This window comes from Somniosus microcephalus, chromosome 30, assembly GCF_052327205.1.
Source record: "Somniosus microcephalus isolate GS21.2 chromosome 30, FLI_Smic_1.0, whole genome shotgun sequence".
NCBI lineage: Eukaryota > Metazoa > Chordata > Chondrichthyes > Squaliformes > Somniosidae > Somniosus > Somniosus microcephalus.
The window spans coordinates 844306-859367 of NC_141016.1; the positions used below are offsets into that span (position 1 = coordinate 844306).

General features: G+C 58.4%; 1 protein-coding gene across 1 annotated transcript in view; it reads left to right on the forward strand.

The window, feature by feature from the left end:
• Window positions 1-15062, forward strand: part of LOC147097843 (serine/threonine-protein phosphatase 2B catalytic subunit gamma isoform-like) — a 40059-nt gene that overhangs the window by 19006 nt on the left and 5991 nt on the right. Inside the window, exons 6-11 of the mRNA XM_085970872.1 lie at window positions 7142-7236; window positions 7414-7539; window positions 9614-9679; window positions 10204-10285; window positions 12285-12382; window positions 13790-13819. Of these exons, the coding sequence (XP_085826998.1) occupies window positions 7142-7236; window positions 7414-7539; window positions 9614-9679; window positions 10204-10285; window positions 12285-12382; window positions 13790-13819 (497 nt within the window). The remainder of the gene's footprint in view (window positions 1-7141; window positions 7237-7413; window positions 7540-9613; window positions 9680-10203; window positions 10286-12284; window positions 12383-13789; window positions 13820-15062) is intronic.

Consider the following 15062-nt stretch of genomic DNA (forward strand, 5'->3'; position numbering starts at 1 on the left):
AGGAGCAATCCATTCCTCGCTCGCTCTAGTGCAGGAGCAATCCATTCCTCGCTCGCTCTAGTGCAGGAGCAATCCATTCCCTGCATGCTCTAGTGGAGGAGCAATCTGTTCCCCACTCGCTCCAGCACAGGAGCAATCCATTCCCCGCTCGCTCTAGTGCAGGAGCAATCCATTCCCCACTCGCTCCAGCACAGGAACAATCCATTCCCCGCTCGCTCTAGTGCAGGAGCAATCCATTCCCCGCTCGCTCCAGCACAGGAACAATCCATTCCCCGCTCACTCTAGTGCAGGAACAATCCATTCCCCGCTCGCTCTAGTGCAGGAACAATCCATTCCCCGCTCGCACCAGCACAGGAACAATCCATTCCCCGCTCGCTCTAGTGCAGGAACAATCCATTCCCCGCTCGCTTCAGCGGAGGAGCAATCCATTCCCCGCTCGCTCCAGCGGAGGAGCAATCCATTCCCCGCTCGCTCCAGCGGAGGAGCAATCCATTCCCCGCTCGCTCCAGCGGAGGAGCAATCCATTCCCCGCTCGCTCCAGCGGAGGAGCAATCCATTCCCCGCTCGCTCCAGCGGAGGAGCAATCCATTCCCTGCTCGCTCCAGCGGAGGAGCAATCCATTCCCCGCTCGCTCCAGCGGAGGAGCAATCCATTCCCCGCTCGCTCCAGTGGAGGAGCAATCCATTCCCCGCTCGCTCCAGCGGAGGAGCAATCCATTCCCCGCTCGCTCCAGCGGAGGAGCAATCCATTCCCCGCTCGCTCCAGCGGAGGAGCAATCCATTCCCCGCTCGCTCCAGCGGAGGAGCAATCCATTCCCCGCTCGCTCCAGCGGAGGAGCAATCCATTCCCCGCTCGCTCCAGCGGAGGAGCAATCCATTCCCCGCTCGCTCCAGCGGAGGAGCAGTCCAATCCTTGCTCGCTCCAGCGGAGGAGCAATCCATTCCCCGCTCGCTCTAGTGCAGGAGCAATCCATTCCCCGCTCGCTCCAGCGGAGGAGCAATCCAATCCCCGCTCGCTCTAGTGCAGGAGCAATCCATTCCCCGCTCGCTCTAGTGCAGGAGCAATCCATTCCCCGCTCGCTCCAGCGGAGGAGCAATCCATTCCCCGCTCGCTCTAGTGCAGGAACAATCCATTCCCCGCTCGCTCTAGTGCAGGAACAATCCATTCCCCGCTCGCTCTAGTGCAGGAACAATCCATTCCCCGCTCGCTCTAGTGCAGGAGCAATCCATTCCCCGCTCGCTCTAGTGGAGGAGCAATCCATTCCCGCTCGCTCTAGTGGAGGAGCAATCCATTCCCTGCTCGCTCTAGTGGGGGAACAATCCATTCCCACTTGCTCTAGTGGGGGAACAATCCATTCCCACTCGCTCTAGTGGGGGAACAATCCATTCCCCACTCGCTCTAGTGGGGGAACAATCCATTCCCCCTTGCTCTAGTGGGGGAACAATCCATTCCCGCTCGCTCTAGTGGGGGAACAATCCATTCCCGCTCGCTCTAGTGGGGGAACAATCCATTCCCCGCTCGCTCTAGTGGGGGAACAATCCATTCCCCACTCGCTCTAGTGGGGGAACAATCCATGCCCCCTTGCTCTAGTGGAGGAGCAATCCATTCCCGCTCGCTCTAGTGGAGGAGCAATCCATTCCCTGCTCGCTCTAGTGGGGGAACAATCCATTCCCACTTGCTCTAGTGGGGGAACAATCCATTCCCACTCGCTCTAGTGGAGGAGCAATCCATTCCCCGCTCGCTCTAGTGGGGGAACAATCCATTCCCGCTCGCTCTAGTGGGGGAACAATCCATTCCCGCTCGCTCTAGTGGGGGAACAATCCATTCCCGCTCGCTCCAGTGGGGGAACAATCCATTCCCCGCTCGCTCTAGTGGGGGAACAATCCATTCCCCACTCGCTCTAGTGGGGGAACAATCCATTCCCGCTCGCTCTAGTGGAGGAGCAATCCATTCCCTGCTCGCTCTAGTGGGGGAACAATCCATTCCCACTCGCTCTAGTGGAGGAGCAATCCATTCCCCACTCGCTCTAGTGGAGGAGCAATCCATTCCCCGCTCGCTCTAGTGGAGGAACAATCCATTCCCCACTCGCTCTAGTGGAGGAGCAATCCATTCCCCGCTCGCTCTAGTGGAGGAACAATCCATTCCCTGCTCGCTCTAGTGGGGGAACAATCCATTCCCGCTCGCTCTAGTGGGGGAACAATCCATTCCCTGCTCGCTCTAGTGGGGGAACAATCCATTCCCTGCTCGCTCTAGTGGGGGAACAATCCATTCCCTGCTCGCTCTAGTGGGGGAACAATCCATTCCCTGCTCGCTCTAGTGGGGGAACAATCCATTCCCTGCTCGCTCTAGTGGGGGAACAATCCATTCCCTGCTCGCTCTAGTGGGGGAACAATCCATTCCCCGCTCGCTCTAGTGGAGGAACAATCCATTCCCCGCTCGCTCTAGTGGAGGAGCAATCCATTCCCGCTCGCTCTAGTGGAGGAACAATCCATTCCCTGCTCGCTCTAGTGGGGGAACAATCCATTCCCGCTCGCTCTAGTGGAGGAACAATCCATTCCCCGCTCGCTCTAGTGGAGGAGCAATCCATTTCCCACTCGCTCCAGCGCAGGAGCAACCCATTCCCTGCTCGCTCTAGTGGGGGAACAATCCATTCCCCGCTCACTCCAGCAGAGGAGCAATCCATTCCTCGCTCGCTCTAGTGGGGGAACAATCCATTCCCGCTCGCTCTAGTGGAGGAACAATCCATTCCCTGCTCTCTCTAGTGGGGGAACAATCCATTCCCCGCTCGCTCTAGTGGGGGAACAATCCATTCCCGCTCGCTCTAGTGGAGGAACAATCCATTCCCTGCTCGCTCTAGTGGGGGAACAATCCATTCCCGCTCGCTCTAGTGGAGGAACAATCCATTCCCCGCTCGCTCTAGTGGAGGAGCAATCCATTCCCCACTCGCTCTAGTGGAGGAACAATCCATTCCCCGCTCGCTCTAGTGGGGGAACAATCCATTCCCGCTCACTCTAGTGGAGGAGCAATCCATTTCCCACTCGCTCCAGCGCAGGAGCAACCCATTCCCTGCTCGCTCTAGTGGGGGAACAATCCATTCCCCGCTCACTCCAGCAGAGGAGCAATCCATTCCTCGCTCGCTCCAGCGGAGGAGCAATCCATTCCCCGCTCACTCCAGCGGAGGAGCAATCCATTCCCCGCTCAGTCTAGTGCAGGAGCAATCCATTCCTTGCTCGCTCTAGTGCAGGAGCAATCCATTCCTCGCTCGCTCTAGTGCAGGAGCAATCCATTCCCTGCATGCTCTAGTGGAGGAGCAATCTGTTCCCCACTCGCTCCAGCACAGGAGCAATCCATTCCCCGCTCACTCTAGTGCAGGAGCAATCCATTCCCCACTCGCTCCAGCACAGGAACAATCCATTCCCCGCTCGCTCTAGTGCAGGAGCAATCCATTCCCCGCTCGCTCCAGCACAGGAACAATCCATTCCCCGCTCGCTCTAGTGGGGGAACAATCCATTCCCCACTCGCTCCAGCGCAGGACCCCATTCCCCGCTCGCTCTAGTGGAGGAACAATCCATTCCCCGCTCGCTCCAGCGCAGGACCCCATTCCCCGCTCGCTCTAGTGGGGGAACAATCCATTCCCCACTCGCTCCAGCGCAGGAGCAACCCATTCCCGCTCGCTGTAGTGCAGGACCCCATCCCCCGCTCGCTCTAGTGGAGGAACAATCCATTCCCCACTCGCTCCAGCGCAGGAGCAATCCATTCCCGCTCGCTCTAGTGGGGGAACAATCCATTCCCCGCTCGCTCTAGTGGAGGAACAATCCATTCCCCACTCGCTCCAGCGCAGGAGCAATCTATTCCCGCTCGCTCTAGTGCAGGAGCAATCCATTCCCCGCTCGCTCTAGTGGAGGAACAATCCATTCCCCACTCGCTCTAGTGGGGGAACAATCCATTCCCCGCTCGCTCTAGTGGGGGAACAATCCATTCCCCACTCGCTCTAGTGGGGGAACAATCCATTCCCACTCGCTCTAGTGGGGGAACAATCCATTCCCCCTTGCTCTAGTGGGGGAACAATCCATTCCCCACTCGCTCTAGTGGGGGAACAATCCATTCCCCACTCGCTCTAGTGGGGGAACAATCCATTCCCCACTCGCTCTAGTGGGGGAACAATCCATTCCCACTCGCTCTAGTGGGGGAACAATCCATTCCCGCTCGCTCTAGTGGGGGAACAATCCATTCCCCACTCGCTCTAGTGGGGGAACAATCCATTCCCCCTTGCTCTAGTGGAGGAGCAATCCATTCCCCACTCGCTCTAGTGGGGGAACAATCCATTCCCCCTTGCTCTAGTGGAGGAGCAATCCATTCCCGCTCGCTCTAGTGGAGGAGCAATCCATTCCCTGCTCGCTCTAGTGGGGGAACAATCCATTCCCACTTGCTCTAGTGGGGGAACAATCCATTCCCACTCGCTCTAGTGGAGGAGCAATCCATTCCCCGCTCGCTCTAGTGGAGGAGCAATCCATTCCCCACTCGCTCTAGTGGAGGAACAATCCATTCCCCACTCGCTCTAGTGGAGGAGCAATCCATTCCCCGCTCGCTCTAGTGGAGGAACAATCCATTCCCTGCTCGCTCTAGTGGGGGAACAATCCATTCCCGCTCACTCTAGTGGAGGAGCAATCCATTTCCCACTCGCTCCAGCGCAGGAGCAACCCATTCCCTGCTCGCTCTAGTGGGGGAACAATCCATTCCCCGCTCACTCCAGCAGAGGAGCAATCCATTCCTCGCTCGCTCCAGCGGAGGAGCAATCCATTCCCCGCTCACTCCAGCGGAGGAGCAATCCATTCCCCGCTCACTCTAGTGCAGGAGCAATCCATTCCTCGCTCGCTCTAGTGCAGGAGCAATCCATTCCTCGCTCGCTCTAGTGCAGGAGCAATCCATTCCCTGCATGCTCTAGTGCAGGAGCAATCCATTCCCCACTCGCTCCAGCACAGGAACAATCCATTCCCCGCTCGCTCTCGTGCAGGAGCAATCCATTCCCCACTCGCTCCAGCACAGGAACAATCCATTCCCCGCTCGCTCTAGTGCAGGAACAATCCATTCCCCGCTCGCACCAGCACAGGAGCAATCCATTCCCCGCTCGCTCTAGTGCAGGAACAATCCATTCCCCGCTCACTCCAGCGGAGGAGCAATCCATTCCCCGCTCACTCTAGTGCAGGAGCAATCCATTCCCCGCTCACTCTAGTGCAGGAGCAATCCATTCCTCGCTCGCTCTAGTGCAGGAGCAATCCATTCCTCGCTCGCTCTAGTGCAGGAGCAATCCATTCCCTGCATGCTCTAGTGCAGGAGCAATCCATTCCCCACTCGCTCCAGCACAGGAACAATCCATTCCCCGCTCGCTCTCGTGCAGGAGCAATCCATTCCCCACTCGCTCCAGCACAGGAACAATCCATTCCCCGCTCGCTCTAGTGCAGGAACAATCCATGCCCCGCTCGCACCAGCACAGGAACAATCCATTCCCCGCTCGCTCTAGTGCAGGAACAATCCATTCCCCGCTCGCTCCAGCGGAGGAGCAATCCATTCCCCGCTCGCTCCAGCGGAGGAGCAATCCATTCCCCGCTCGCTCCAGCGGAGGAGCAATCCATTCCCCGCTCGCTCCAGCGGAGGAGCAATCCATTCCCCGCTCGCTCCAGCGGAGGAGCAATCCATTCCCCGCTCGCTCCAGCGGAGGAGCAATCCATTCCCCGCTCGCTCCAGCGGAGGAGCAATCCATTCCCCGCTCGCTCCAGCGGAGGAGCAATCCATTCCCCGCTCGCTCCAGCGGAGGAGCAATCCATTCCCCGCTCGCTCCAGCGGAGGAGCAATCCATTCCCCGCTCGCTCCAGCGGAGGAGCAATCCATTCCCCGCTCGCTCCAGCGGAGGAGCAATCCATTCCCCGCTCGCTCCAGCGGAGGAGCAATCCATTCCCCGCTCGCTCCAGCGGAGGAGCAATCCATTCCCCGCTCGCTCCAGCGGAGGAGCAATCCATTCCCCGCTCGCTCCAGCGGAGGAGCAATCCATTCCCCGCTCGCTCCAGCGGAGGAGCAATCCATTCCCCGCTCGCTCCAGCGGAGGAGCAATCCATTCCCCGCTCGCTCCAGCGGAGGAGCAATCCATTCCCCGCTCGCTCCAGCGGAGGAGCAATCCATTCCCCGCTCGCTCCAGCGGAGGAGCAATCCAATCCTTGCTCGCTCCAGCGGAGGAGCAATCCATTCCCCGCTCGCTCCAGCAGAGGAGCAATCCAATCCCTGCTCGCTCCAGCAGAGGAGCAATCCATTCCCCGCTCACTCTAGTGGAGGAACAATCCATTCCCCGCTCGCTCCAGCAGAGGAACAATCCATTCCCCGCTCGCTCCAGCGCAGGAGCAATCCATTCCCCGCTCGCTCCAGCGCAGGAGCAATCCATTCCCCGCTCGCTCTAGTGCAGGAGCAATCCATTCCCCGCTCACTCCAGCGGAGGAGCAATCCATTCCCCGCTCGCTCCAGCGGAGGAGCAATCCAATCCCCGCTCGCTCTAGTGCAGGAGCAATCCATTCCCCGCTCGCTCTAGTGCAGGAGCAATCCATTCCCCGCTCGCTCCAGCGGAGGAGCAATCCATTCCCCGCTCGCTCTAGTGCAGGAACAATCCATTCCCCGCTCGCTCTAGTGCAGGAACAATCCATTCCCCGCTCGCCCTAGTGCAGGAGCAATCCATTCCCCGCTCGCTCTAGTGCAGGAACAATCCATTCCCCGCTCGCTCTAGTGCAGGAGCAATCCATTCCCCGCTCACTCTAGTGGGGGAACAATCCAATCCCCGCTCGCTCTAGTGCAGGAACAATCCATTCCCCGCTCGCTCTAGTGGGGGAACAATCCATTCCCCGCTCGCTCTAGTGGGGGAACAATCCATTCCCCGCTCGCTCTAGTGCAGGAGCAATCCATTCCCCGCTCGCTCTAGTGGGGGAACAATCCATTCCCCGCTCACTCCAGCACAGGAACAATCCAATCCCCGCTCGCTCTAGTGCAGGAACAATCCTCCACTCTTCTTCCTTGATCTCGGTGACACTGCCTGTGGGGTGTTTGCAGTTATTTGAGGTGAGGGTGTTAGTGCTGACCTTTGATCTCTTCATGTTGACAGATACCGAATGTACAGGAAAAACCAGGCTACTGGCTTCCCATCACTAATAACCATATTCTCTGCACCAAATTATCTAGATGTCTATAATAACAAAGGTGAGCTACTTTGTTTTTTAAAAAAGAAAACTTGCTTCATTCATCATCCTATTACCATAGTAACAATGATTCTAGTAGGTGAGCATGTGACTTCAGTGTGGAAATGGATGATTAGCTTGGTAGCCGTGCTCGATCTGTGCCGGATTATTGAGGGACTCTTCAATCTCGCTTCCACAGCTGCTGTATTGAAATATGAAAATAATGTGATGAATATTCGGCAATTTAACTGCTCCCCGCACCCCTACTGGCTTCCAAACTTTATGGATGTCTTCTCCTGGTCTCTGCCCTTTGTTGGCGAAAAAGGCAAGTGATGTGTCAGGTTTTGAATTGGTTAGGTTCGGTTTCATACTGCAGGAGAGCATGGGGGGGGCGGGGCCGTGTGGGGGGTGTGGGGGGCGTGGCTGTTGGGTGGACATGGGGGGCGTGGCTGTTGGGTGGACATGGGGTGCGTGGCCGTGTGGGGGGCGTGGCCGTTGGGCGGACGGGGGCGTGGCGGACGGGGGCGTGGCCGTTGGGCGGACGGGGGCGTGGCCGTTGGGCGGACGGGGGCGTGGCCGTTGGGCGGACATGGGGTGCGTGGCCGTTGGGCGGACGGGGGCGTGGCCGTTGGGCGGACGGGGGGGTGGCCGTGGGGGCGCGTGGACGGGGGGGGGCGTGGCCGTTGGGCGGACGGGGGCGTGGCCGTTGGGCGGACGGGGGCGTGGCCGTTGGGCGGACATGGGGGGGTGGCCGTTGGGCGGACGGGGGCGCGCGGACGGGGGGGGGTGGCCGTTGGGCGGACATGGGGGCGTGGCCGTTGGGCAGACGGGGGCGCGTGGACGGGGGGGGGCGTGGCCGTTGGGCGGACGGGGGGGTGGCCGTTGGGCGGACGGGGGCGTGGCCGTTGGGCGGACATGGGGTGCGTGGCCGTTGGGCGGACGGGGGCGTGGCCGTTGGGCGGACGGGGGGGTGGCCGTGGGGGCGCGTGGACGGGGGGGGGCGTGGCCGTTGGGCGGACGGGGGCGTGGCCGTTGGGCGGACATGGGGGGGTGGCCGTTGGGCGGACGGGGGCGCGCGGACGGGGGGGGGTGGCCGTTGGGCGGACATGGGGGCGTGGCCGTTGGGCAGACGGGGGCGCGTGGACGGGGGGGGGCGTGGCCGTTGGGCGGACGGGGGGGTGGCCGTTGGGCGGACATGGGGGCGTGGCCGTTGGGCGGACGGGGGCGCGTGGACGGGGGGGGCGTGGCCGTTGGCGGACGGGGGGCGTGGCCGTTGGGCGGACGGGGGCGTGGCCGTTGGGCGGACGGGGGCGTGGCCGTTGGGCGGACGGGGGCGTGGCCGTTGGGCGGACGGGGGCGTGGCCGTTGGGCGGACGGGGGCGTGGCCGTTGGGCGGACGGGGGCGTGGCCGTTGGGCGGACGGGGGCGTGGCCGTTGGGCGGACGGGGGCGTGGCCGTTGGGCGGACGGGGGCGTGGCCGTTGGGCGGACGGGGGCGTGGCCGTTGGGCGGACGGGGGCGTGGCCGTTGGGCGGACATGGGGGGGTGGCCGTTGGGCGGACATGGGGGCGCGGCCGTTGGGCGGACGGGGGCGCGGCCGTTGGGCGGACGGGGGCGCGGCCGTTGGGCGGACGGGGGCGCGGCCGTTGGGCGGACGGGGGCGCGGCCGTTGGGCGGACGGGGGCGCGGCCGTTGGGCGGACGGGGGGGCGGCCGTTGGGCGGACATGGGGGCGTGGCCGTTGGGCGGACGGGGGCGCGTGGACGGGGGGGGCGTGGCCGTTGGGCGGACATGGGGGGGTGGCCGTTGGGCGGACGGGGGCGTGGCCGTTGCGCGGACGGGGGCGCGTGGACGGGGGGGGCGTGGCCGTTGGGCGGACATGGGGGCGTGGCCGGGGGGGGGCGTGGCCGTTGGGCGGACGGGGGGGGTGGCCGTTGGGCGGACATGGGGGCGTGGCCGTTGGGCGGACGGGGGCGCGTGGACGGGGGGGCGTGGCCGTTGGCGGACATGGGGGCGTGGCCGTTGGGCGGACGGGGGCGTGGGCGGACGGGGGGCGTGGCCGTTGGGCGGACGGGGGCGTGGCCGTTGGGCGGACATAGGGTCGTGGCCGTTGGGCGGACGGGGGCGTGGCCGTTGGGCGGACGGGGGGCGTGGCCGTTGGGCGGACGGGGGCGTGGCCATAGGGTCGTGGTCGTTGGGCGGACGGGGGCGTGGCCGTTGGGCGGACGGGGGGCGTGGCCGTTGGGCGGACGGGGGGCGTGGCCGTTGGGCGGACGGGGGGCGTGGCCGTTGGGTGGATGGGGGGGTCGTGGGGCAGGCAGAGGGTGTGGCGGGGCAGGCGTGTGCTGTACACCGTGAGATGGTATTGCCTGTACTGAACTGTGTTTGGTCTGTCTTGCAGTTACGGATATGTTGGTCAACATCCTCAACATCTGCTCCGATGACGAACTGATGGATGACGATGATGGTGAGTGTGTGTTGAACACAACGCCCGGTATTTGTGTGCTGCATGTGTGCGATATTCCAACAGCTTTAGACACGTGCACATTTAGGGTTAATGGGGGGTTGCCAGCATCATCGGTCAGTTGGTCAGCAGCTGGAATAGCAGGAGGTGGATCATCCTTTACGGCACTTTCTCATCTCCTGTTGGCTGGTTGCAGACTGATATTAGCAGTGAGTGAAAAACAAGCTTGCATTTCTATAGTACCTTTCGTGACCAGTTACTTTATTTTGATGGTGATTGAATTTTCAGGAAATTGCGGCTGGGTATCTTCCAACTGCTGTATTCTTCGATTGCACAGTGTGAGGAGAGAGAGAAGGATTTTGACTATGTTGGAATGGGTGTGCATTCGCTGGGAGTTGCAGGTTACACCTTGACCCTTGCATCTCACACCACGCGCAGCCCTCTTGGGCTGACTGGGTTAGGGGTGCTGTGTAACGCAGTTGGTGCTCCATGCCCTATTGATGCCTTTCTGCACCCCTCTATCCCAGCTGCTCAGCGTGATCGCAAGGAAGTCATCAAGAACAAGATCCGTGCGATCGGCAAGATGGCCAGGGTCTTTGCAGTGCTCAGGTAGGAAATGGATGGTCAATATTCTTCCGTGAACGGAATGGCGACAGCCTCTTTGCTGTGTGACCATGTGACTTTAGGTAGCGAGGGGCGTTCGTGCGCCGTGCCCTTTGGTCGGGGGTGGGGGGTTTGGCAGCTATGCAGAGTTAATGCGTCCACAAACTGGACTGCCCTGGTAGACCCATCGTCTCTGCCAGCTCTTGCCCCACGGAACTTATCTCTTCCTATCTCGACTATTTTTTCTCCCCTTGTCCAGTCTCTTCCCACCTACATTCGCGACTCTTCCGACGCCCTCCGTCACTTTAACAGTTTCCAATTTCCTGGTCCCAACCATCTCCTTTTCACTATGGACGTCCAATCCCTCTACACCTCCATCCCCCACCAGGATGGCCTGAGGGCGCTCCACTTCTTCCTTGAACAGAGGCCCGACCAGTCCCCATCCACCACCACCCTCCTCCGCCTGGCTGAACTTGTTCTCACATTGAACAACTTCTCCTTTGACTCCACTCACTTCCTCCAAATTAAAGGTGTTGCTCTGGGAACCTGCATGGGTCCTAGCTCTGCCTGCCTTTTCATGGGATATGTGGAACATTCTTTGTTCCAGTCCTACTCAGGTCCCCTCCCTCACCTCTTTTTCTGGTACATCGATGACTGTATCTGTGCCGTTTCCTGCTCTCGCCCTGAACTAGAAAAGTTCATTCACTTTACTTCCAATTTCCACCCTTCCCTCACCTTCACATGGTCCATCTCCGACTCTTCTCTTCCCTTCCTTGACTTCTCCGTCTCCATTTCTGGCGATAGGCTATCGACAAACATCCACTACAAGGCCACTGACACCCACAGCTGCCTGGACTACACTTCCTCCCACCCCGCTTCTGGTAAGGACTCTATTCCATTCTCCCAGTCTCCGCCGTGCCTGTTCTGACGACGCCACCTTCCATACCAGTGCTTCCGACATGTCTTCCTTTTTCCTCAACCGAGGATTCCCCTCTACTGTGGTTGACACGGCCCTTGACCGTGTCCGTTCCATTTCCCACACTTCTGCTCTCACCCCTTCCCCTCCCTCCCAGAACCACGATAGGGTTCCCCTTGTCCTCATCTTTCACCCCACCAGCCTCCACATTCAACGGATCATTTTCCGCCACCTCCAATGTGATCCCACCACCAAACGCATCTTCCCCTTGCCTCCCCTTTCAGCATTCCGAAGGGACCGCTCCCTCCGCGACACCCTGGTGCACTCCTCAATCACCCCTGAACAACCCTTCCCCTTTGCCCGGCACCTTCCCGTGCATGCCCTTTTACCTCCTCCCTTCCCACTGTCCAGGGCCCCAAACACTCATTCCAGGTGAAACAGCGATTTACTTGTACTTCTTGCAATTTAGTATACTGTATTCGCTGCTCACGATGCGGTCTCCTCTACATTGGGGAGACCAAACGCAGATTGGGCGACCGCTTTGCGGAACACCTCCGTTCAGTCCGTAAGGGTGACCCTGAGCTTCCGGTCGCCTGTCACTTTAATTCACCGCTTCACTCCCACTCTGATCTCTCTGTCCTCGGCCTATTGCATTGTTCCAATGAAGTTCACCGTAAGCTCGAGGAACAGCACCTCATCTTTCGATTGGGCACTTTACAGCCTTCTGGACTCAACATTGAGTTCAGCAATTTCAGATAATAATCCCTGCTCCCATTTTTCATGCTGTATGATTTTGCTATCCCCATTTGCAGCATTTTATCTTTCCTGCCCCTTACCTTTGCACAGACTGTTCCTTCAATTCCTCCCTCCCCCCTCCCCGCCTCTGCACCTGCTTAATATCTGTTACATCTCCAGCCTTGTCCAGTTCTGATGAAGGATCCCAGACCTGAAACGTTAACTCTGTTTCTCTCTCCACGGATGCTGCCTGGCCTGCTGAGTATTTCCAGCATTTTCTGTTGTTATTTCAGATTTCCAGCATCCGCAGTATTTTGCTATTGTAATGCGTCTCTTGTTTTGTTCTCTTCACAGAGAGGAGCACGAGAACGTGCTGTTGTTAAAAGGCTTGACTCCAACTGGCAACCTGCCTCTCGGAGCCCTGACCGGGGGCAAATCGGCCCTGCAGAAAGGTTAGCAAAGATGCACTGTGACCCACTGGCTCCCATCTTCCGTGAGATTTAATGGTTTCCTGTTCACACACTCCATGTCTCGTCTCAGAGAGTAGAGCACGCAAAGTGACACTTGCTTTTGCTTCGTGTGTATGGTCTTACAGGGATAAACCATGCCTCTAAATTGGGCCTTTTCCCCACAAGAAGAGTTCCCTAACTCCTACATAGCCATTCTTCCCCCCTCCCCAGAGTGTCCAGTCACTGGACCAGCCTATTCTCTTCACAAGATAGGTTTCCTCTACCTCACCCGCACTCCCTGCCTCTCTGGAGGGTGTGTGATAGCATGTACATCTCCCTCCATGGTTTAGTGGGAAATTGAAAGATTGAATCAATCGATTGGAGCCAGAAAGCAGTGATGCCCTGAGTGTGTGTTGAGACCAATTCTACAGTCGGGCAGATGCTCAGTTTCCAGCAGAGTTACTGATTTCCGGCAGAGTTACTATGTGATTAATCACCAGAATATTTTGATCTTTGTGTTATTCCCGGCTTCCTTAACTGTGGTAAACCACTGTTTGTATTCCTGTTTGTCCTGTTTGTATTCCACTGTGTACATGCCTGGACATGCCTCGGCTGACTCCTCCCACAGGTCCTAGTATAAAGGTGACTGCTCCCCAGCCCTTGGTATCCTGGACCGGTCGACCACTCGAGGCAGACCTCCATTCTGTTGTTAATAAAAGCCTTTAGTTACTCTTCTAACTCTCAGTCTTTTATGAGTAATTGATAGCGCATCATTAACTTTGTGGAGTCCCAGTTTGAAAGCAGGGGCTACTGACATCTGCTCGCTTCACACTCCTGTGAAATGACCCTGTAGCTCCAAGTGGGGACTTTTTATTTCACTTGGGGTGTGGGCTGCCTCTCTGGCTCTGTCGGGTTGTTGACTCACCTAGAGTTTGGCCCATCACCCGCCTTAATCGAGAAAGGAAACTGAGCACTGAACCCAGACAGGAAGCCCACGGATGTTGCATTTACTCCTCGAGTGCATCCTTTGGGAGGTTGGCTGGGGGTCAATGACATTCACAGTGTCTTGGGTTGAGTTGAGCTGTACTCCACAGTGTTAGCAGGAAGGGCCATGTGTTCATGTGGGTTGCAGGTCGGAATAAACCAGAGTTTGAACTCGAGTGAGCCGGGGCCACTCGGTCATTTGAATCTATTTGATCAGGCACCAAGTGGACGAGCTTGGCTGATCAGAGTGTGGCTCGTGACTGCAAACTCTTGGCGAGTTAGTGGTCAACACCCGAGTGCACTGTTCTTGGCTCAGCATTCTTGAACTGAGCTGGTGACTTGGGTTGTGAGGGTTTATTGGTGGATAACATTACTGACTCTGTCTCTCTCTCATTCCTTTCCCAATGCTGACATTCACCTCGACAGCCATGATTGATGCAGCGAAGTCTGATAAAGGTATGTGTATTCCTCCTGTTAATTGTGTGTCGTTGGCCCTGTGTTCTTGCCCAGTTCCCAGCCTCTTCTGGAGCCGAAGCTCGCCACCCACCCATGCTCGACTGATCAATGCCTGAAGACAGGAGTATGGGTGTTCGTGCCTGCCTCTGGCTCCTGTACAACATGAAACTAACGTTTCAGTGCTTGCTCAAAGGTAGAGGGATGGTCTTCTAGTCCATAGACCTGCGGATTATCCTTCTGGTATCTTTACTTTGAATCTGGGTGAGAGTGATGCTCTCTCCTGGCTGCACTGCCCCCAAATTTCCATTCTGCTTGAACTTTGCACGGGTCCGAGGCTGCCACAGGAAAAGCAAAACTGCTGCAAGCAGGCGCTCATCTTTTTCTTTTATTTCCTTACTTCTTGGGTTGTGGGCGGGGCAGTATTTATTGTCCTTCCCTCCTGCCCCAATCCTGTCATGTGGAACTGGAGCAGAGGTAGGCCCAGCCCAGGTTGGGGCGGCAGGGCCCCACTGGCTTCAAGGCGGCAATGAGCAGCCGACAGGATGGCGCCACCTCAGCGGCAGTGTTGGGGGACTCCCAGACTGGCCCAGAGAAACAAACCCAGACCACGGGACGGTGCAGTTCTGGCTGTGGGTAACTGCTTGGCACCTCCCTGAGCTGAGATCACTACCCCATGGGCGCAGCTCAACCCCACCCTAACAAAACTCCCATTGCTCACCTCCTTGGAGTAACCATGCCAACCGCATTCAATCCTTGAAAAAGGTGTCTTTATAAATACAGGGGCATTCACCCCTGCAGTAGGTCAGATGATGTCACGGGCAGAGGTCACATGCCGTGCCCCGATTACTCGCCGACCCTGGTCCGTTCGGGCTCCGGGGTTGCAAGCGGCTGTCTGACCGAGCTCCTTCACATCTAAATCCTGGTGCCACTAAAGCCCCAATTTGGAAAGAAACATTCAGACCCTCTCTCTGGTTGCAGTAAAGTAACCGTATCCCTATGTGGCTGCACCGTGTTTACTTCTGATCCTGTCGGTTGTTGCCTTTTCACTTGCTGTGTGCTTTTTAAAAAAAAATATTTGATTCCCTGCGTAATTCAGGGTGATCTAATTACTGAATTTGTATGAAGTTGTCCAGCCTGGAAGCCTCGCCCTCATTCTCCTCAGCTCTGCTGTTTTCACTGTGTTAAACAGTCTAACTCTCAGCAAACTGAAGCTTGACTTTTTCCTTTTTATGGGAATGGTAGT